Source organism: Anabrus simplex, chromosome 2 (genome assembly GCF_040414725.1).
Source record: "Anabrus simplex isolate iqAnaSimp1 chromosome 2, ASM4041472v1, whole genome shotgun sequence".
In the NCBI taxonomy this organism is placed as follows: domain Eukaryota; kingdom Metazoa; phylum Arthropoda; class Insecta; order Orthoptera; family Tettigoniidae; genus Anabrus; species Anabrus simplex.
The window spans coordinates 859,377,676-859,402,443 of NC_090266.1; the positions used below are offsets into that span (position 1 = coordinate 859,377,676).

General features: G+C 38.9%; 1 protein-coding gene across 3 annotated transcripts in view; it reads right to left on the reverse strand.

The window, feature by feature from the left end:
- Dp1 (satellite-binding protein 1 Dp1) overlaps positions 1-24,768 on the reverse strand; it is a 344,304-nt gene that overhangs the window by 261,038 nt on the left and 58,498 nt on the right. For all 3 annotated transcript variants that reach the window (XM_068226305.1, XM_067141586.2, XM_068226304.1), the window contains exons 4-5: positions 7,989-8,204; positions 7,690-7,896 (exon numbers count right to left, since the gene is read on the reverse strand). In XM_068226305.1, coding sequence (XP_068082406.1) covers positions 7,690-7,896; positions 7,989-8,204 — 423 coding nt within the window. The remainder of the gene's footprint in view (positions 1-7,689; positions 7,897-7,988; positions 8,205-24,768) is intronic.

The window sequence follows — 24,768 nt, forward strand, 5'->3', positions numbered from 1 at the left end:
GAAAATAAATCGTTAATTATTGCTGGACCTACCACATCAGGTTCAGCACTCGTGACTTCATCAGATGAATCGCTATCACTTTCCTCCACACAAGACACTAAATCACTTTCCGACTAACAATCGGCATACACTTCTTCTAACATACCCTGTATATCGCTTTCCTGTAAGTAATCTGCACTTCTGTATGATTTACAGGCCATTTTACCAGAGCACAAGGCCTCCGTGGCTCAGACAGCAGAGCACCAGCCTCTCACCACTGGGTTCCGTGGTTCAAATCCCGGTCACTCCATGTGAAATTTGTGCTGGACAAAGCGGAGGCGGAATAGGTTTTTCTCCGGGTACTCTGGTTTTCCCTGTCATCTTTCATTCCAGCAACACTCTCCAACATCATTTCATTTCATCTGTCATTCATTAATCATCGCCCCAGAGGAGTATGACAGGCTTCGGCAGCCTATCCTCGCCACTAGATTGGGGCTTCATTCATTCCACTCCTGACCCGGCCATATGACTGGAAGAGGCTGTGGATTTTCATTTTTACAAGAGCACAGAGACACTGAGAACAAACACACGGTTAGTCAACAAGTGAAGATAGCACGTGTTCGGGTGTCAACAGATTATTTTAGTAAGGAATGTGGTTGGCATGTTTATCGATCGATACACTGATCCTTCATTTTGAATCTATGAAAGTCAGACGGCATTTGCGTCAATCGACATGTTTGGCACTGCCAGAGCACTAGTTTTAAAACGCCGATCAGCGTGCTTGGCACGGAGTTGAAGAAAAATTCAAATTTGTGAAAAAGTGCAGATGCATGATTGCCAAGTAAGTGACATTCATTTGCCCCATAGAACACCATTGGTTAAATTATATTTGAAAGAAAATATTTTGAACTTTTTAGCATACATAAAAATTTTAACACACAAACAAATAACTACATTTCAATTCTTTAGTACTTTCCCCTTCCTTGTTATCAGCCCATACTCAAATACTGTCCAACAATAGCTCTTTTGTTGAATCTGTCAGTTCTGCACTGCTCAACAAAAGTTTGGAACAAGACGTATATGAATATATTGGATTCTTACAGTCAACCATTTGGACGTATTACAATAGATACTGTAAACAAAACTAGCATATTTCCCTCTGAATCAAACATTTTGAACAATGCATACAGAACAAGCAAAACAAAGGCATCTTCTGAAATTAAGTCCAGAAAACAACACTTTGAAACTCTCTTCATTGCATGTAGCTAGCAGTCTTTAGCAATGGGTATGGCCACCCTTCGTACGGATGAGTTCTTCCACCCTGTGCTGCATACTTCGAATGAGGCCATCAAGTTTGGCTTGGGGTAAACTGTCCCAATCCTCTATTGCAGCTTCAGTTAGTTCCTCAAGATTGTCTGGTGGGTTTGGATGCTCTAAAATATCCATTTAACAGCCTGTCCAATGCATGCTCATTTTCATTCATGTCTGGGAACTGTGCAGGCCAATCCATTCAAGTGATGCTGTGTCTTTGGAGATACTGCAACACTGTCCCATGATGGTGAGATCTTGCATTGTCATCTGCTAGGACAAAATGATCATCGAATGCAGTTCGGAAGGGCCACACAAATGGTTGTAGCACCTCTTGTATGTATCAGGGGCCATTCAATGTACCCAGGGAATGAGAGGGGTCCACCATCCCATCATTATTACTGCCCAGAATGTAACATTTCCCCCAGTATATAGTTGGAATTCCTGGATCTGCCTATATTGACGACACTGTCCAGAGGTTCTTCGTACTCTTGTACATCGGGTGTCAAATCTCAAACCAATCCTCGTCTCACTGGTGAACATGACATTACCCCATTCTGCAATGGTCCAATAATGATGAGCAAGAGCCCCGTTCCTTCGATAAGCACAGCTCCTGAGGTTCAGTGCAAAGCTTTTCATTGGCCTTCTGGCCAACCTAATGCAGTCTCTGCGCACTGTTTGGTCTGCGATACGAACCCCTGTTGCTATGGAGAGGTCATTCCTAAGAGCCCTGGCAGTTGATGTTAGACGTCTGCGAGCTGACACTTGGAGATAACGATCCTCGGTTGGTGTTATAACACAAGGATGGCCAGAACAAGGCCTACCATTCACATTTCCTGTCTATCTGTACGTTCACCACCCCTCAGACATGCTGCTTTGTGCAACATTTAACCGATCAGCAGCATCTTGCTGCGTATGGCATGCCAAAAGTAAAGCCACTATCTGAATCCTGTTGAATGTTTGTATTCATCTACGTGGCATGTTACTGCAAGGCTGAACACAAACTGACTGTAGCGTTTGGTGATATGGAACAAAGCACTATCTGCTACAGCACTCAGGGTATGTTTACGTGACTAGCATATGAACAAAAAGCATACGTCTGGTAAACTCTATTGAATTTCAAGGTTGTGATAGTCTAATGAGTAACGCATCTGCGTTAATACAGTATCTCAGAATACTCGTTTTTAGCAGTATTCCAAACTTTTGTTGAGGTGTGTACTTTCATTCTTCTATTAGCCCCAATGATACCGACAGGACTCCATCTGTACCCTATCTCAAATAACCTGGAAGATAATGTACATACCAGAAACATGTGGTAAAAGCGGTGGTACTGTCTATCTTTTGGTAAAGCGTTAGAAATACTTTATACCTGTTAAGTAATGTTATTCCGCGTAAAAGTTATGTAAGCCATCTAAATCTGTTTATCTTCACTTTTCACTTTTAAAAAGCTGTTTAGTTTCAATTTTTACTGCTGTGTCCCGGGTGTTATTGACACGCAAGTGACTTCGCATATTATTATGATTTCCTTTTGTGCTAATATTTAGTAATATATCATTATTAATGAAGTTTATAGGCAGTCTTTATCTTGGTGTTCAGGATTTAGTTAACTGCTTTAATTTACGTTTACATAACCTTTGTTAACGTTCCGAGTGGACCGAAGATGGGTGAGCATGGCCCTTCATACGTAAAGCATAAGAAGAGAAAAGCACTCTGAGAAGTGGAGAAAAACAGTGTGTTCTCAATGTTTTTAGGATGTTTAGTGATGCAAATCCTGGGAGTACTCTCAAAAATGTGATAAGCTTAGTAGCCACTACTACTGGCATTTCTAGAACTAGTAGTTATCGTGCTAGAAAGGAAATTAAAACTGTAGGAAGTGTGGCCTAGCTGTGCTGTGACTGTTGTGGGAAAGTAGTGCAAAAGTGTTAGCAACAAGTGAGAAGTTTTGGTATTTCTAACATTTGGAAGAAAGTATGGTGTACATGATTTGGTGGTCAGACTACAAATTGTCTAATCTGTGAAAGAAGGCATTTTGAAGTGCAATGTGACAATCCATGTGGATTTTGTGATATTTATTCAAGAGGTGGATCTATATTATTTTGAAAATTATGTGACAGTTTGTGTTGTTGGTTATGACAAAGTTAACTTCAAGAAATCAGGTGTGTTACAGTAATGTAACTTTACTATCGGTACTGTGTGAAAACGTTCTATCGCTTGCTCCCCAGTGAGGTTATTTCATTGGTCGAGCAGGGCTCGACTTTCGGGGGGAGGAAGATGTTACAAGTGAACTATGTAATGCGAGTGGAATGTATTTTTTTTAAGACTTTGTTTGTAAAATATGATGTTTTATTTTTATTGACCTAACCTGTACTCTATAATGTTGTAACATAGGCATTTGTAAATAGTAGAATTCTGTCTATATTACCTGGAAAGATCCAGAAAGTTACATAACTTTTGTACAGGGTGTGTTACTTTGTTGGTATGTGTTCTAGAAAGTGTGTTCTGTCTATTCTGGAAAAATACGACTTTTTCGCGATCATGCGTATTCTAGAATGTTAGTCAAAGTTCGCGATCGAAAGTAAGGTTGTGATTGGTGAGTCTAAGTGGCGATAGGGAACACGTGCACGCTGATTGGCTGCCTCCAAGGCCAGTAATTCCTATATATAGTGAGCGAGGCTATGTTCGAATTAATTCTGTATCCTGAATTCTGTCGGTCTCGGTTTATCTGTCTGCGAGCAGCCTATCTGGTTGACGTCCCCCGGCTTCCGGGATGGCACTCTCCTCGGGTAAGCACTCTTGAATTCCGTTCCTGCTAAAATTTCCGTAATGTTCCGATTTGCTTTTCATACAGGAGTCTGCCCTAACCTCGCCTAGATTCACCAAATTAGTTACTTATGACGCCTTAGTTTTTCAGCTGGACTTACCGGTTCGTTTCCGAGGCATTCCCATTTCTTGTTTCACTAAAATATGTATATTGTAGTTTAATATTATTTCCCTTGGGGTTTGCCTCTGGTAGTTCTGTATCACCTGAGGTACGCTAGACTTTGGATAACCTGTAAATTGCATTGTACTACTGCATTGGTAACTAGATGTATAGTTGTTTTGAAATTTGAATTTACACTGCTACAAAATAAGCTATGGATATCACTGAACTTATAGCTCGTAACTTGAAATGTATTTGTAAGATTATTTTGTAAATAATATTTTTCAAATCTAAGGATCACGGGGATTTATTTCGGAATCCGCTATCTAAGCCATGTCCATGCCTTTGGTAGGTTCCCAGCCCTTCCATCTTCCCGTTTTGGTCGTTCACTAGTTGGCCCTACTGATAGTTACGTACTTGTTTTGTTGGAGATCCGCGTAATGCTAGCTACTGTTTTTCCGCGTGTGTAGTGTTTTCTTATATTGTGTATTGTACTCTTACCTTCCCCTTTTAACTGTGTTTGTGCCTTGTTTGTGTTACCCCTGTAGTCTGAGGTAGCAGGAAGAGTTGTTTCATTTTTTTTTAAAGTAGGAATAAAATTAAGTTAGTGGACAAGTATGATTGTTTCACTACAGATGCAATTCGGCAAAAAGTTCACAAGTTTTTCTTTAGAAGTGAAATACCAAGAAACAAGATCTTACAGTCTGTGAAGAGTGATGAAACCTTGCCTTTGTTTTCACGTGCAACACTTCATAGGCTTTTAAAAACTTTAAATTTCAAGTTTATGTCGCATCGTTGCCAACCACTTCTTACTGAAAGGGAGAAAATAGTTTTGTGGCGAAGACGTTATTTGTGTCAGATGAAGTTTCAGGAGGAGGGAAAACCAATTTATTACTTGGATGAGACGTGGGTGAATTCAGGACATACCTGTGCGAATGTATGGAGTGATAAAACTATGAAATCCAGTACAGACACATTCTTAAAAGGATTATCAAACAGCTTAAAGAATCCTTCACGGAAGGGGAAACGCTTGATAATTACGTATATCGGCAAAGAGAAAGGTTTCATGGAAGGAGGGTAACTGTGTTTTGTATCTAATTCCACAAAAGACTATCACAAGGAAATGGAGATGTATTTGAATAATGGTTTGTGAATGTTCTTACATATCTTGAAACCAATGTGGTAATTGTTATGGGCTATGCATCTTACCATTCGGTTAGAATTGAAAAACTGCCCAATCAATCGTGGAAAAATGAAATGGTGTATGGCTTTTAGTGCCAGGAGTGTCCAAGGGACATGTTTGGCTCCCCAGGTCCAGGTCTTTTTATTTGACATCCATGGCGACCTGCACGTTGTGCTGAGGATGAAATGATGATGAAGACGTTACATACGCCCAGCCCCCGTGCCAGCGAAATTAACCAACGATGGTTAAAATACACAACCCTGCCGGGAATCGAACCCGGGGCCCCTGTGACCAAAGGCCAGCACGCTAACCATTTAGCCATACAGCAGGACATCAATCGTGGAGAAAAGGAGATATAATTAAGTTTCTGGACAGGAAGAGAATCTCTTACAGACCGAATAGTGTCAAGTTGGAACTTCTTAATGTCATCCCACAGCATACTAAGGACTCTTGTGGCGTGTATAGAGTAGATGATATCGCATTGCAATCGGGAAGGCGAATTTTAAGGTTACCTCCATACCAATGTTCTTTAAATCCAATTGAAAGTGTGTGGAGCCAAGTTAACGGCCATGTGGTCATGAACAACAAAACTTTCACCCTTGCAGAATTACGAAAACTGCTGATGGAAGGGATTGAACTCGTGACCACTCAATGTTGGGAAATGTGTGTAAAACACTTCAAGACGGGAGAAAAACGAACGTGGGATATAGACCAGTTAGTGGACAATGCCATTGAAAAGATAGTGATAAATGTGAACGACTCAGAGTGATGACGATGACATGGAGGGGATTCAGTAATCTATCTCTTTTCTGCAGGCAACATTGGTGAGTACATTAACCTTCAGAATTGTATCGAATATCATATTGATTCATTCTGGTGATTGTATAAATGTTGTATTCTTATAACATGTTACAGAGTATTAGAACTAGTTATCGATCTCACAGTTTCTTGTCATGTCTTTATGCGACTAGTACTGCAATGCGCATGTGGCCGGACTTGTTATTCTTATCCCCCAGGTAACTTGAGATAGGGTAATTTCTAGTTCATTTGCCAAGTTGTTTCCAAGCAATCCTAGGCCTAATAATGGAAACAAATCTACATCACTCCGACAGGTCAGAGGCTTGCTAAAAATGAGTGTTGTGGGAATATGTCCATTAAGCAAACACTTGATCAGCCTTACCAAGGCTCCAGTACAAATCTTTCTACTATAAATGTTTAGGAACCACCAGTGGGTTGTGTAATTTTTGTGGCGGTTTGAACAGTCATCAAGAGCTTTGTGTTTTAAATATTATTGTAGTATATATATTTTTTTTAATATGCAATTTAGGGAAACCTCAAGATAAGACTAAGGACATTGAAATCTCAATCGTTGTTTTCTTTATTTATCAAAATTTGGAAATGTGGAGAAAAAGACATTGTAGCCATAAAGAAGTTTCAATCTATAACGATGCGACAACATTGAAATTTGCCATGTGCAGAGATCAGTGAAGCCACAGAAATCTTTGTCAGGCAGTGTTATGCAAAGAAATTTTTGTTTTGAGAATTTATGTGAATTAGAAAATGTTAATTAGAATATGGTTTTTGGACTCTCGGCAAAGACATTACTGAAGAATATATTGAAAGCTTTTTTTTTTTTTTTTTTTAATTATTGTAACCGATGGGTATAAAGAAGAAGTTGTTCTTTTATTTAACGTGAAGAAATTATATGTTACGAAAACATGAACATGTTTCGATCTGTTGATTTGCAGGGATTTGTAATATTGTGTATTTTGTAATATAATGAAATGTGTGCAGTACCAAACTTTTGTGCCAGTTTTAGTTAAATGAACACAAGGACAACAATGACGCAGAATATGTCCAAGTGACAACTCCACTCCTATTTCCTAGCAACTACCATCCCGACACTAAGGGCCATTTACTAGGCCATTCAGCAGTCGCCCACTGTTCATGACCTAGGATCCAACTACAGGAACCCTCACATTATGAACAACAATTAAGGAGGTATAATAATAAAAATTCAACTAATTTGGGTGTAGGTACAAAGTTTAACAAATTATCAGTGTCTCCTTTCCAATTGAACTGCATATTGAGGAAGGTGATCAGGACCTCACATACACTCTACATGCATTTAAACTAAAGACCTTTATTTAAATAGCTAACATTTGAGAATTTCCGAAGAATCAGGTGTTGCAAGAGTGATGAGAGAAAACAAATAGTAATTTAATTAAAAGGCAATCACTGATCAGCTCCTACTTCTACACTATGTACAGCATTAAGCATTAAGGTTGGTCTCACTTACTTGTTCATCAGAAGTGACCTTTATCTCATGAACTGCTTTCTCAATGCCTTCTTTGGTTCCAGTAATGGTGATTTTATCCGAGGTATCATTGACATTTGGGACAGAAATTTTTGTAGCAGTATTTTTTTCCAGTTCTTTCAGTTTATTTCCACTTTTACCAAGGATAAAGCGATGGTGCTCCTTCGGGATGGAAATACTCACACTAGTCTAGAGAGAGAAAGTATTTCAATTTTGTAACTGTCAATGATCCACAGTAAATATTCTTGCACAGAAACACATATTATGAAAAAAATTCTAACCTGAGTTTGAAAATGTGTTAGGATCTTGCGCCGAGCTTCCAGAACTGCATTTTGTTTGCCAGTAACTAAGAAGGTTAGGGACTGATCTTTAGAAGAAGAAATCTCAATGTGAGCACCTGTGTCCTTCATTATTAGCAAACATGTCCTTAGTGATTCCCCTTCTCCAAACTTATCACTATGGTCAAATTTGCGTTCCTCAAAAGGTACCCGGAAAACCTAAAATGAAAGTAAATGCTTTAGTACACCAGTACAAGAGAAATGTATATAATATCCTTACAAAGAGATTATACATGCATTAAAAAAAAAGGCAAACCATATTTTAAAAAAAGCTGAAATACATACATCATCAAAAGAATCAACATTATTGTAAAATGTTCATTTGTTTGGAAGAAATACAAATAAAAATCACACCATTAATAACGCGATTAACAGTAAAACATCTCCAAAAGGATATGTTACACTATTCTCTCGTCCTGCCAATAACCGAGTTTCTGTTAAATCCCACTCCACTCAAATCAGTAAATTCGAAATTGAATGTATAATCCTACATAATACTTCAGAATTTAGCAATATCATAATTTTGCTGTTCTATTTATCTCGGTCTAGGATTGAAAAAGTAAAGCCCTAAAACTCAAAATAATTTACTATTTTGACATTTACATGCAATATGGGAAACCACACAGAAGAGTGTAATTTATAAAGGCTAGCAAAGGTTGCACAATTTGAATTCAAACAATGCAAATTAGGCATTCTACTGACTTACTGTGTTTGTTTACAGAGCACATTATTACGAGTTTAATATACCCTTTTGGAAAGTAACAATATCATCCAATAAATTGAATGTAAGAGTAATGAAGACGTAACTCCAAGCTCTCAGTTATGGTCAATCATTTCCCGTACCAAACTACCTCGATACATAAAACAGGAGGCAAGCAGCAATACTCAGAGCGAGGACAATAAACGCTGTTTATCCCGTTCTCAATAATCTGGATAACCAGTTTATCCAGACTGAATACATAGATAATATTTCTAAATTAAATCACTGTCAAAGATACATACAAACATACATCTTCATTATAGACTGTTATACCTTTCAGCATTCAGTATGCAAGCCTCTGTGCATTTACTAACTAACAACTGCCACAATCCTCTATTTGTAACTAGCTCTGTGGCCTTGTTTGGTCTATACCTCTTATCTCTAAATAGTTAGAGACTGGGTCTAACTATCATTGACTTGGTCTCCCTCTACTTTCCTTACCCACCATAACAGAGTCCATTATTCACATAGGTAACCTATCCTCCTTCATTCGCCTCATATGATTCCAACACCGAAGCCAGTTTATGCGTACAGCTTCAACCATCGAGTTCATTACTAACTTATCATTTATCTCATTTTGAGTACCCTCTGCCATTGTTCCCATCTGTTTGTACCAACAATCATTCTCACTACATTCATGTCTGTTACTTCTAACTTACGAATAAGATATCCTGACTCCACCCAGCTTTTGCTCCCATAAAGCAAAACTGGTCTGAAAACAGACTGATGTAAACATAGTTCCGTCCGGGTGTTGACTTCCTTCGTACAGATATTATTGATCACAACTGGAAGCTCACGGCATTAGCTTTACTGCACCTTGATTCAATCTCACTTACTATACTACCATCCTAGGAGAACACACATTCTAAATACTCGAAATTATTTACCTGTTCCAGCTTTGTATCCCCAATCTGACATTTAATTCTCTTGGATTTCTTACCTACTTACATCAATTTAGTTTTGGAAAGGCTAATTTTCATAGCATACTCACTGCACCTATTACCAAGTTCAGATATTAGATTGCAGGCTTTCGGCACAATCTGCCATTACGACCAAATCGGCAGCATAGGCCAAACTGTTTACTACATTTCTACCTAACTGAATTCCTCTCTTGTAAACTATGGACAACAAAGGTGAAAGATTACAGCCTTGAGTAACCCCTGTGAGAATCTTGAACCAAGAGCTCATTCTACCATCAATTCTCACTGCAGCCCAACCGTCCACATAAATACCTTTGATTGATTTTAATATTCCACCCTTAATTCCATAGTACCCCAGTACGGTGAACACCTTTTCCCTCGGTCCTGTCATATGCCTTCTCTAGATCTACGAAACAAACATAACTGTCTATTCCTCTCATAGCATTTTCCAATTACCTGCCGCATACTGAAAATCTGATCCTGACAGACCCTCTGTGGTCTTAAACCACACTGGTTTTCATCCAATTTCCTCTAAAGCACTGATCGCACATCCCTTCCAAAATCCCAGTGAACACCTTGCCTGGTATACTCATCAATGAGATATCTTGATTCACTGTCAAAGATAATTGTTTCAAATCTAAAAGGATTTCACTGGCTCTACAAGAAATTTTCTGAAATTACTTTCATTTAAAATTAAAATGAATCCCTTTAAAGATTGAAGATTTCTGTTAGTTGATGAAATCCTCTGTACATTAATTTGAAGACTGCTACATTGTTATGCTTGTCTGTAAAAATAGGCATGGGTATGTGAACCCAGAATTACTTTGAAACAAAACAATGATTCCTTTTGGGAAAAATCCTTTTGAATTTGTAGGTTTTTGTCATTGCAGGTGTTTCATTGGTGAATGCAAAAGCTCCCCTTCCCTACTGCTGTATTAATTGAGATGAAGTTGAACTTATACCATATATACAGCATCGGCATTTACTGTTATACTTAGGTATCTCTTTTGCTTTGTAACGTCAAATAGTGTTGTAGAAGTACATATTAAACGTGAAATTCAATGTACACTAAACAGCACAACAACTGGCTGTGGCAGATGATGTTCAAAATCCTCTTTCTAAGGTCCCTGGATGGCTCATATATAATACTGCATAATTTTACCATATTGTAGCGATTCTAAATTTTGCTTATTAGACCTTTTTCCGTGTCAAAAAGAGGGAAAATTCTGTATAAAATGTAGAAAAGCACTGTACTGTATTTGAGATGTTTTAAATGGCGTGGTGAAAAACTCGTTGGTCTCCCTGTACTGGAGGTCATTATAGTTCGAGTAGCTGAAAGGAAATCCACACCCTAAGTGGAGAAAACCTCCGGTCAATGGTGTCGAAATGTTATCTAACAGCACTTGCCTTTCCTGGAAATGGATTAAACACTCAAGTCTACTTGTCAATACAGCTCATTTCTGACCTGTCTTGTAAGTCATTTTCTGAATTCTTATCAGTGCAGTTGTGAATAGTGCAAAATGGCAAAGCGTAAATTTTTTTCTCTATGTGAAAAACTACTAATTCTCCGTAAGTACGACGTAAAAAATTCTACACTGAATCAAAAGGATTTTTCTAGCTGGACTCCGTAGTCAGAGAACACGGGTAATCCTAGAAAACAGACTGTTCAACTTCGATAACAACATATGTCAATCAGCCTATGACTTAACATAATAATTAAGCCAAGAGTGTACAGATATCAGTTGGACTACATCAGGGGCAACGAAAATATTGAAACAAAAAGGCCTACAGCTCAAAAAATTGTTTTAACCATCACCACCAAATATTTTTAATTTTCATCATGTTTTTTAAGGGGAAACTTTTTAACAAGCCCTTCATATTGTGTTTTTAATTTAATGTGTATATATACTAAGCTGATGTACCCGTGCTTCGCTACAGAAATCTCGTGTACACGTTGTGAGCAAGATTGTATTAAATTGCATAGCTCTTACCATTACCCTAGAAACCTGACGGGGAAGTCACCAAACAACTTTTGTCATATGAAGACTGAGTTAGGGAATTTTCATTGTAATGGTAGACCGCTTGCATACCATCAGTCACAATCAGGCTGGGGAGTTTTCATTATGATGGCAGACACTCACTCTCCACCTGCCTTTTTACCAGAAAGACTGTCTTAGTAGTTTCCCCAATTGAAATGAACATACATTACAATGTCAGTAGGAATGGCGCGATTAAAAGCAATGCTTTCATATGAAATACTCGATCAAATGAAACACCATGCATGTTCTTATTTTTAACGAACAGGACTACACTGAAGATCTAACAGTCCAAAGTTCCAGAGCTGGAATGACCAAGCCGCAGACAGCCGTGATTCGTGAACACACTTTGTCTTTTTTCGGCGAGGAGAGGGTCGAATAGTGGAGACTGACTCCCAGGGCAAAAACTATGCCCTTTTACTAATCTGTTTTCTAGAAGTACCCGATGAGTCGGAAAATATCAATTCACTACACTGGCAGTGGAAAAATCTATCTGACTTGGAGGCAATTTTTCCTCCAAGCCAGAGGAGAAACCTCCTGTTCACTGATAATTTGGAATAAAATAAATGTTGAATTTAATAAACGTGAAGAGGAAGAACCTTTTCTTAAGAAAAGACTCTTTACAGAGTTGAATTTTGAGTTATTTAGTGAATTGTGGTGCTATAATTTGGAATAGGCCTAAATTGTTACTCTAGACCAGGCCATACTACTACTACTACTACCTTTTTTTTTTTGCTATTTTGCTTTATGTCGCACCGACACAGATAGGTCTTATGGCGACGATAGGATAGGAAGGCCTAGGAATGGGAAGGAAGCGGCTGTGGCCTTAATTAACCCCTCAGCGCCGACCTCTATACGTGGTAAAGACCCTCTTTTCTTCCATAGCCGCCGACCTCTATATGTGGTATAGACCCATACATGGTTTCACATTTACGGCTATAGCGCGAAGAGTTTTGGAGTTACTGATGTGCAAATTGTTTTGTTTCCAAGTAAGACAGTTTCGGGTTTATCATTGTTGTAAATAAGAATTGAAAAATCGTTATAATGTAGTTGTTTTTGCAAGGATAATTATTTGTCAAATAAGTCTGAGCACTAATCTCTTGCTTTTTTAAAGTCAGTTTGCTTCATTCTTTCCCACAGAATAAAATAAAGGAATGATGATCTGAGAAGTTTGTCTTTTCATGTGATGTTCTTTGCTCTATTTGTACATGTGGAGTGCGGTTTATTTATTATAACTGTCTTTATTTTTTGGCTTGTAGTCTTTTCGTAACTCTCCATGAGCGCTCTGTGTAGGTATCAGCAAGTGCTGCTTTCTGTCTTACGATACGAGAACCAGTTGTTCGTGGTATATATCTCGCTTGAAAGACGATGTCTCGAACTTTTATCTGAAATATGTATCGAGTTGGTTTGTTTCATCATAAATGTTATTCCCCTCATTCAGTTTCGTCCTGTTGCTTTTCGGTCTCGCTGCAGCTTCACCAGTCCGTGAGACGCGCCGCGCTCAGCCGTGGTATGACTGACAGTAACGTGCTTCAAATATTGCATAATTCAGATGAAAGTTTATTCGGAAGTAGTAGTGACAGTATTAGCAGCAGTGATAATGAAATAGATGATGTAGCAGTGGTAACTGATGAGAGTGACGATGAGGAGGAAACAGTACTTGGAAATTTCGTGAAAGAGACTATAGATAATTATACAGGTCAAAGAGAAGTTTTCAACGGTGAATTCTGATTGCTAAATTCTCTAATAATACTCACACAGGTCACAGAGACAAATATTGAGCAATTACCTTATCGGGTTCAGCTGGTGAAAGGTTTGTTTACAAAATACGCTCGGGAGGGAGGGAGGGGAACGAAATATTCAAGGCCGGCGCGCATCAGATAATACAGTTCCAAGGTTGCAGGAAAGACATTTTATCAGGAAATTAGCACCCATGAGTTGGAAATCCAAACCTCAGAGACATTGTATCCTGTGTTCAAAACACGGCGGAAAGAAGACGTCAGTGTACTGCTGCCAGGAGTGTGACTTGAGTCCCTGTCTCAAAGAGTGCTTCGAACTCTATCACACGGAACTAAATTACTAAGGAAATGTGAAACAATTATGTAATTATCTGCATGTACATAGTTCTGTCATAAGGAATTCCAAATTTCGTGAAAATCGGGCTACTCTTATACTTGCAATAACGCTTTAAGTGAATCGATGTATTTCAGTCACGCGTAGTTGAAATCTCATCCGGCCGCGGGGTAGGAAGCTATTTAAATGGCTGCGACGCTGAGGGGTTAAGGCACAGCCCCAGCATTTGCCTGGTGTGAAAATGGGAAACCACTGAAAACCATTCTCAGGGCTGCCGACAGTGGGATTCGAACTCCCTATTTCCCGGATGCAAGCTCACAGCTGCGTGCTCCTAACCACACGGCCAACTCGCCCAGTACTACTACTACTACTACAACACTACTACTACTACTACTACTAAGTCTGCCTCTGCCTTAAGTATGCACACTGCTAATTCAAAACAGTGCGTTAGAGTGGGGAACAAATAACTGGAATACTATGAAGAACCAGTGTGTTACGTATCAGCTGTAGCAGAAAGTGTATGAACCAGACGAATGGCATGCTAAAGAAGAAAGTTTTTTTTCTCCCCGGCTATTTCCAAGCCAATATTCAGTCAGGCTAATATACTCGGTATGCAACAGTAATCCCATCTATTGAAGTTGAGAGGCAGTATAGGACACAAATAAAATAACAACGAACAATGGTCAATATAATGTTATTGTTGCTCAATGTTATGCGCCTTCGATATTGTACGCCTTCACATTTAGTTTTCTTCCGACTCTGAAATACCGCTCATCATGGTACAGTAAAGCTGAACAAAATGTACTTGATTGGAAATTGTATTCTCTCTAACTTTTGTTATGTAGTACTTTTCGATAGGACCAATAACATAGGTATTAGACATTAAATTTTTGGCGCCTTCCCCTAAACTACAATTTCATCTAGGGTGAATAAAATTGTTTATAGCTTGGACTGTAGTTTCTTATTCCCCAACTCTATGTACGATTTTCATTAAATTCTGTTAACCAATTTTCTCATGGCTCAGCGTCAATATGGACTTGGCAACAAAAACACAAATTCATGAATATCTGTGTTATCATAGCTGGTACGGTAAAAATGTATAAGACAAATGGTCGGAAATTTAATTCTATATAACTCTAGTTATGTTTTATTTATCGATATGATGACGACTAATAATATAAATATTTGAGAATTAAATTTCAGGCCTTCCCCTAAACTACCATTTCATTCAGCGTGAATAAAATTATTTACAGCCTAGATTGTAGCGACTTATGTCCTGACTTTGCATACCCTATTTTTATTAAGATAGTACCACTAATGACATCAATATTTGAAAATTAAATTTTAGGTCTTCCCCTAAACTACCATTTCTATCAGCGTCAATAAATTATTTATGGCTTAGATTGTAGCGACTTATTTCCCGACTTTGCATACCAATTTTCATTAAATTCTCTTTAGCCGTTTTCTGGTGATGCGTGTACATACATACAGACAGAAATTACGGAAAAGTAAAAAGTGCATTTCCTTGTTACTGTGGACATGACAGATACAGAAATACCATTCTTTATAAATTCTGAGCAATGTACAGACAAAACTCTTATTTTATATATATATATATTACTGAGGATGACCCTATGCCATGTCGAAACATGTCTACGTAAAATTTCATCTTAATTGGATGTAAATATTGCAGTAATGATTCAGAGGATAAACAGCATAATCTTGTACAATTCTGTAAGAAGATGGTAAAAACTCAATTGCAAAATCCTGCTTTTTGTCAGTAACTGTCCAGCTCTCCCAAAATATATGAACCTGAGAAATGAAGAACTAGCATTCCTGCCCGCCAACACAACCAGCAAACTCCAACCAATGGAACAAGTTGTTATAAAAGTGCTCAGGCATTTAAATGTGTTCTACAATTTCTGCAGTGCAACGACAGTGGAGCCGAAAACCGCATCACCTTATTGAACGCAGTGAATTTCATCTCCGCTGCATGGGAAGTGATCGAAGCGGAGACCATTGCCAACTGCTTTAACAAAACAGGCTTTTTCAAGGTAAGATTCTAAATGATGTTAGATAAGGACACTGTATTTTGTCAGTCTTCTGTACAAAACAAGCCCTGCCGTGGCGCAGATTGTAGAACATCAGCTTCTCACCGCTGCTCTGGTGGTTCAATTCCTGGTCACTCCAAGAGAGGTTTGTGCTAGACAAAGTGGAGGTGGGATGTGTGTTCTCCAGGCACTCTGGTTTACCCCATCATCTTTCATTCCCACAACACTCTCCACAATCATTTCATTTGTCATTCGTTAACCACTGTCCTCGGCATGAAGTAGGGGGAAGCCTGTAAAAGAGAAGTACAGTGGGAACCTTGTGTGCCCCAGGACTGCTAAGGTAGCTGTGAAGGCCTTACAGGAACCCTGAAAAGTAGCAGCTAACGGGGCTCTGGCGAAGTCTTTAATGGCAACCGAGGCAGAGAAAGACCTTTGCTACGACAAAGTTGGCGGAGGAGGCAACCCTTCCTCTTGGGATTAAATGAAGAGGTAAACCACTGGCTTGTGGTGAAAAGGGATCTTCAAAAGTTAAGGGAGACAACCCCCACAGAAAACAGCATGCCAGGAGGCTTCAGATGGCAGTCCCACTACCACGCTCGGGTGCTGTGGGCTAATAACTTACACAACCTTACATTACAGAAACATGAACAAAGAGAAACCGAACTGATCCAAAGATGACGACTTTTGGCTAGAAAAAGGTAACAAAAACTGGATTAAGAGAGGGAGACCCAAGCAAATGTGGCGAAGATCTGTTCGCATGGAAGTGATGGAAGAAGGCAAGACCTGCAGATAGGTAAAGAGGCTGTCTGTCAAAGGAACCAGATGGAGATGTTTTGTTGATGCCCTATGTTGAACGAGGAACAACAGGAATTAAGTAACCAACCACTGCCCTGGAGTGACAGGCCTCACCAGCCAGAACAATTGCTTTCCTCAACGCTACTTACAGGCTTCATTCGTCTCATTTAAGATCCGGTTGGTTGAATTGAAACAGGCTGTGGATTTTCAGTTTCTGTATAAAATGGGGAAATTTACCTTTTCAAAAAAAAAATTAGGAACAACCGATTATAACGAGGATTGGGATGCTGTATGGGAGATGTTAACTTGGAAGATTCTGTGACAGTTGACAATGGTCTAGTGACATAAGAAATCCGCGATGTTGATGACATGGTTGCGTTCATGCTGCCGCCACTGTCCAAGATGAGGACAGTGATGAGGAAATTGAGTCTGTGGAAGAAAACGTTCCCACAAAAAATGAAGCACTCCGAGCAATCAATCTACTCCGAAATTAAATCATTGCTGTTATTCCTAGCGGTGTCTAATGTTAAAAACTGATACTGTGTACGGTGTATCGAGCGATGTGTTCTATTTTTTTTTTTTTTTTTTGCTTAATGTCGCACTGACAGAGATAGGATTTATGGTGACGATGGGATAGGAAAAACTTAGGAATTGGAATGAAGCGGCCGTTGCCTTAATTAAGGTACAGGCCCAGCATTTGCCTGGTGTGAAAATGGGGAAACCACAGAAAACCATCCTCAGGGCTGCCAAAAGTGGGGTTCGAACCCACTATCTCCCAGACGCAAGCTAACAGCTGCGTGCTCCAAACCGCATGGCCAACTCGCTCAGTATCAAGTGATGTGAGCAATTATTTAAACTGCACAGAAAATGTAATAATTCACAGCAGTAGCGCGCGCACACACGCGCACACACACACACATACTCGATAAGCATCAATTCAAGACTTTTTTTAACAGGAAGTGAGATAAAATTTGCATTTTTCATTGGAACTACAGAAATGGACAATAATGTGCTTTAATAATAATAATAATAATAATAATAATAATAATAATAATAAATTACTGAAATATTGCTTCCAATCTGTTTTCCCACCTCACAAATCATTTGCCGTCCACAGCTCTGTTTAAACAACAGTCCTTTGAAGAGCATAATAACGGGGTTTTACTGTATTTCGTTAAGAAGGATACAATGCTCTTCTGCATCAATCCAGTTAATGTAATTTTAAACCTTTGCAGTCCGTCGAAAAACACTAACATACTTGCAAAACAAAAACAAAAATCCTAAAATCAAGAGATACCATCAAAGTGGAGAATTATAGACCAATTTCTATAATTAACCCTCCAGCAAAGGATTTTGAGCAAAGAATATTCTGCAAGATTTTGAGACAGGTTAAAAACTACATTTCCCCTCAGCAACATGGCTTTTATACAGGAAGGTCCACTGTTTATTATGAACTTTACTCAAGATATCTGAAATGCCCTGGACAGTCAAAGACAGCCAGATGCAATCTATACAGATTTTTAAAAGGCTTCGGCATGCCGGATCGTAATATAATGTTATGCAAACTATCAAAATATGGATTATCATACTCCTAACTGACTATAATTTCTCCTTACCTGCCTGGTAGTAGACCAATAGTTTGCAACATACGTTCAAACCAAATCACTTGTGTAATTTTTTTTACAATTTGTTTTACGTCGCACCGACACAGATAGGTCTCATGGTGACGACAGGATAGGAAAAGCTTAGGATTGAGAAGAAAGCGTCCATGACCTAAATTAACGTGTGAAAATGGGAAACCCCAGAAAACCATCTTCAGGGCAGCCAACAGTGGGGCTCAAACCCACTACCTCCTGGATGCAAGTTCACAGCTGCGCTCCCCGAACCGCGTGGCCAACTCACATGTGTATGTTGTTAATTCTGGTGTACATCAGGGTTCCAATGTAGGACCTGTTTTTTTAACAGTATTCAGGAACAAACTCCATCGGATTATTAAACAATGAAGTTGTCTCTTATTTGCTGATTTAAAATACCAGAAACTACTACTACTTGTGAAGATTCACTGAAACTGCAAAAATATATTAATGATAATTATGTCTGGAGCATCAGCAAAAATAAATGGAGTTTAACCTGTCATTGGTCGAGGGGTGAGTGCAGCGCTCATTTTCAAAATAATTTTGCTATAAAAGGCCGAAAGCGGCCAACAGTAGCCTGTAACAATGAGTAGCTGTTTGTTGGAATGTCTGGAGCGGTGGGTGGGGGGGATTAGTCAGCGCGAAGCCACGTCACCTTCGGTGAGTTGGTGCCACTCAACTCTACACTGCTATGTGCTAGTGAGCAGAATTCTTATGATTTATTACCCAGACTGAGTTATTATTTATATTTTTATGGGCAGTTTATTTTGATTACATTACGAGTGATGAAAAACAAATAGCTAATTGGCTTGAAGACGAAACGAATCATGAAGGGAATAAGTTTCAGGACGGTAACAGTTCTTCCGATGATTCTGAGGAAGGTGTGGTTGGAAATATTGACCAGAATAGCAAAAGTGAACAATCTGCAGAAGAAAGGGAAGATTAAGAAACTGCCGTTAACTTAGGTCCTTATTACACTGGCCGTGACAAGACAAGACAATAGAAAACACACCCACCAAATCAGTACAGACACAGACCAAGGAGGAACATCGTAATTCACCTTCCAGAAGTGACAGGGAAAGCCAGGAATTCAAAGACAATTACTGAAGTATGGGACCTATTTTTTTCCTGTGCCGGTTCTTGAACAAATAATCCACCATACATAGTTACGCCTGAGAAAAATCAGAGCAAAGTACAGGCGTGAATCGGTGGGATTGATACAAATCTAGAAGAAATGAAAGCCCTTATTGGATTGCTTTATCTGGCTGGGGTGATGAAATCTTCCTACCTAAACATGTTAGATTTGTGGGCAAATGATGCAACTGCACCTGAAATATTTTGTCTAGTCATGAGCTACAAATAATTTTATGTATTGCTTTAGAGCCCTTCGCTTTGATGATGAAATCACAAGACAAAGGAAGCAAAGCACTTGACAAACTGGCACCCATAAGGAATCTATTTGATGGATTTGTACAGAGATGTTTGAATAACTACAACATAGGAGAACGTGTGACACTGGACGAAATGTTAAGAGTCCTTTCGAGGAAGGTGCTCTTTCTGGCAATACATGCTGAACAAGCCAGCAAAATACAGTTTGAAGATGATTGCTGTAATAGATGTCAAATTGTTTTATACACACAATATTGAAGTGTATTGTGGAAATCAACCAAAGGGATCTTTACATTTGGATAATACGACAAGTGCTGTTGTGAAGAGGATGACTTTACCATTTCACAGCTCTGGTTGGAACATGACAATGGACAACTAGTTCTCCTCCGTGCCTGTTGCAAATGAGTTGGGTACTCAAAATAATTTGACAGTCGTAGGGACATTGAAGAAAAACAAGAGGGAATTACATTTAGAAACTGTAAACACTAGACAAAGGCCTCCTTACAGTAGTCTCTTTGCATTTGGTAAAAATGCAAAGGCCGTGTCTTATGCTCCTAAGATATATCTGAATGTCATCCTTTTATCGACAACGCATGCTGATGAGATTGATGAAGCTTCCAAGAACCTAAAAAACCCTATGGTTGTGACTTTCTATAACCTTAGCAAAGGCGGAGTGGATGTCGTCGATGCATGAAGTCTGAGTACTCAGTTGCAAGAATCTCATTTCGGTGGCCTCTTAGAAAAGCTCTCAAGAAGAAAATGCCTGAAAACCTTGGGTCTAGACCTCAAAGACACACATGACCGTAAGAGCCTGATACAACATTCTGAGAAACAATCTGTGACTTAAAATTAGAAAGTATCTTGGAATCGAAAACGGGGCACCAGCACCATCACAATGTGCGAGAACTGGTGAAAGGGAAAAATGTTTTTGCCCGAAGAAAAAAAATATAGATTTTCAACTGTCAGATGTGTAAAATGTGTATCGCCCATTTGTGGAGATCACACAGTAACAATGTCACCTGTGCAAAGGCAACAATGGTACAGCCACAGAAAATAGCGACTCTGAATGAGAAATGGGACTTTGAGAAACTACTGATGTGTTTGACCTGTTAGTTTTTAGCTTAAATAAGTGGTAATATTTATTTTATTTATTACTTTTTAAAATTAACATTGTGTAAAAGGTCATCTGCGAAAATAATAACACAAAATTTCCATTACTAATCATAGACAAATATTGAAATAGTATGTTTTATTGTTAAGTCTAAAAGGTGTGTTTGTAGTTCAGTTCTATTTTTTATATTAACAAATTGGTAGTTTCCCTTCCTTTTCCTTCTATGTTCCATCCGCGTTCGTCCGGGAGGCTCGACCAACGGCCGGTTAATGTAATTACCGTATTTGATTATTAATAATACAACCCTTTGGAAGATAAACTCGGTAAGGGATGTAGGGCTCAATGAATAATATAATCCTTTAAAGAGTAAACCCAGTAAAGGATGTACGGATCATAATGAACAGTGCAATGTCTTTCAAAACACACATTCAAATTGTTGTTGCTTGTTGTTGTAAGGGGCCTAACATCTAGGTCATCGGACCCAAATTGTTGTTAATGAGGGATACAATTCCTTAGGTTTCATAGTAAGCAGCATGGGCCCATCAGTCGAATACCACACCTTCCCAAGACACTGGCCGGCTAGGACACTGGCAGAGACACCACTGCAAGCTATCCTATGTTAACCAAATTGCAGTCTCTAAACACCAGTAATTTTTTGAAGATTGAGTTCCCCAAATTTTATTTAGCTATCTCAATTCATGCCTGTATTTTGCTGTGACTTTTCTGAGCCCACATTTGTATAGTAGGTTATTTCTTCAAGAACAGACACTGGAAAAAAAGGTTCCATATGTCAGTAATTGTCTCTCAGTTCTTGGCCTCCCCTGTCACTGCTGGAAGGTAAGTTACGATCTTCCTCCTTGGTCCGCGTCGATTTGGTGTGCGGATTCTCCATCACATTGTCTTGTCACGGCCAGTGTCATTACGGCCCTAAATTAATAATATTAATAATAATAACGTTATTTGCTTTACGTCCCACTAACTACTCTTTTACGGTTTTCGGAGACGCCGAGGTGCCGGAATTTAGTCCCACGGGAGTTCTTTTACGTGCCAGTAAATCTACCAACACGAGGCTGATGTATTTGAGCACCTTCAAATACCACTGGACTGAGCCAGGATTGAACCTGCCAAGTTGGAGTCAGAAGGCCAGCGCCTCAACTGTCTGAGCCACTCAGCCCGGTGCGGCGGCCCTAAATTAATGGTATATTCTTCCTCTTAACCTTCTTCAGCAGATTGTTCAGTTTTGCTATTGTGGTAACTATTTCCAACCTCATCTACCACAGAATCATCAGAACTGATACCATCCTGAAACATATTCCCTTCATAGTCTGATTTGATTTTCATCACTCATAATGTAAAATAGAAACTAAACATAAAACTGTTAAAAAAATAATTAAAATTGGGTAATTAATCATAGGAATAGTAAGAGGTTGACAAGCTAAACACAAAATACGAAAATCGAGAACCAAAAAATATGTATAACACGTATTTTCTAGGGTGAGCACAGCGTTCACTGGCAAGCAATAATGTAGTGTTCAGTGGCACTAAACTCACCTAAAGTGACAACTGTGTGCTGACTAATCCCACCCCCACTCCTGACTTTCCAACTAACAACTACTGATAGTTACAGGCAACTATCTGAAACTTTCAGCCGTTCACAACAAAATTATTTTGAAAGCAAGTGCTGCGTTCACCCCTCGACCAACGGCGGATTAATAGAATAACATGTTATTTGTCTACCCGTATGTCCAATATATTGCTACATACATTCACTCCATTATATATTTTATCTAATGCCAATATTATTTATTATTGTAGTTTTTTACTGATAATATTAATTAGTGCACTGATTAGAACATAAGAACAAATAATGTTTGTACTTGAAGATGCTTTGTTTGACTACAAAAGAATCTCATTTGCTTTGTTCTGTTCTTTTCTGTCAACCTTTTTATGTTGTTTCATAAATTTTCTATGTATATACTATGTACTGCCGTATGTAATTGGAGGTAAGCTCTGTAAAAGGCAATGTTGAAATAAATGTTTCATTCTAAGGAAAGCACCCTCAGATTCTATCAAATCACTTTAGATCACGTGCATATAAGTACAATATTGTATAGTGTAGCAGGTAAAGACCCTCTTCAGAGTCAGCTCTGCACAGGGAGTGGCGCCCCTGCGCATGTGAGTCCCAAAACACACTGACCCGGTGTGCATCATCTGGTAAGGGTGCCAAGCTCAGGGTTACGAGTGAAGACCTCAACAGAATCTACAACGGAGAAGACGGACTTCAGAATGGTGGAGATTGCGGAAGAGGCGACCCAGGACTCGGGGAAGAGTACGAGTACACTATTCATCAGCAGGGTTTCTTTCGCAAGTTTGGGGCAGCTGCAAGTGTGTCTGTTCACCAAGTAAGGGGTGGCTTGAATAATTGCTGGCAGTAGCTCTAAAATGCCTTTGGGAGTGGCAATCCCATCATAACAATAGCTTAAAAATGAGTGATGGGAAATACCAGCCTCAGAAAAGGCTAGGGCGTACCCTCCAAAAAGTGACGTGCAGTGCTTGCGCTGGGGGAGCTGTGAAAAGTGGGCAACTATCAACCAATATTATAAAGTTGGGAATAATTAATGTTATGAACCTCACAGGAAAGTCACAAGAATTGACTGTATGGAGAAAGAAAAAGTTGCAATGATGGGACTGAGTGAGGTCAAGGGAAAGGAATTAAGAAGGTAAGAAGATGATATACCCTATACTGGTTGCAGGAGGTGAGGCAAAGAATGGAGTACAAGTTACTGTTAACAAAACCCTGGATGAAAATGTGTGTAAGGTAGACTATGTTAGCGACAGAATAATCACAGTACGACTAAGAACAGAAGGAGTGAAAGACTTCATTCAACTTTATGCACCCCAAACTGGAAACAGTGAGGAAAATATAGAGGAATTCTTGGACACACTCGAAGTAATCACAGATGTGAAAATGATAGTCGTGGGAGACTTCAATGTGCAGGTTGGAAATGACAGAATTGAGAAGAAGAAGAAGTGATTGGTCCTTTTGCTCATGGAAAAAAAAAAGAATGAGGGAGATAGGTTGATTGATTTTTGTGAGAGAAAAGGAAGTTAAAGTCAAGAATTTCATGTTTGGTCCGTATTGAATAGAGATTACAAAACAATAAGTTAAATTGTACAAGATCCACCATTTCAATACAAGATATGTTGTTGATTAAAATTACATCATCATTTATTAAGTTATGGTTATCTTGGGACTGATCATCAAGTGAGGGAAGACCCTGAGTGAGGTTCAGAGAATGGTGCATGACAGAAGAATCTTCAGTAAATGACTGAAATGTCCCGACGCCTAACGGCACAAAGGGAGAGAAGAAGAAGATTTTCGTGAGAGAGAAAAGGAATGGTTGTGGGTAACACTTGGTTTAGATCACTAGATATGGCTAGGTTGAAAGAAGGACAAAAACAGTTATTGATTATTTTTTGGTTGAGAAAACAAATCGTAAGCAGTTAATGGATGTAACAGCAACAATAGGTAAGGTGTTTGATGGAGTCCACAGAGCAGAAGCAACAAAATTAAAAATAGTTATAATTGTGAGAGTAAAAGAAATAAGACAGAAGAAAATACAAGCATGAAAATTAAAAGATAAAGGAACTCAGGAGAAATTTCAGGAGGAATTAAAACACCACAGGAATGGAAAGAGTAGAAGAATGGACCAAATTTTTAAAAAATTTGCAAATTGTGCAGAGAAGATTTGTGGCCGAACTTCAGCGAAAGTGAAGAAAAAGGAGACACCTTGGTGGAATGTAAAGGCGAAGGAGGTTGTTAAACAAAAGAAGAAAGCATGGCAAGAATGGAAGAGAGATAGGAAAGGAGGAAGTAACATTAAGTATCGGGAAATTAAAAGTTAAGAGAGTGTAGAGGTAAATGAGGATGATCCAGAAACAGAGGGTGATATT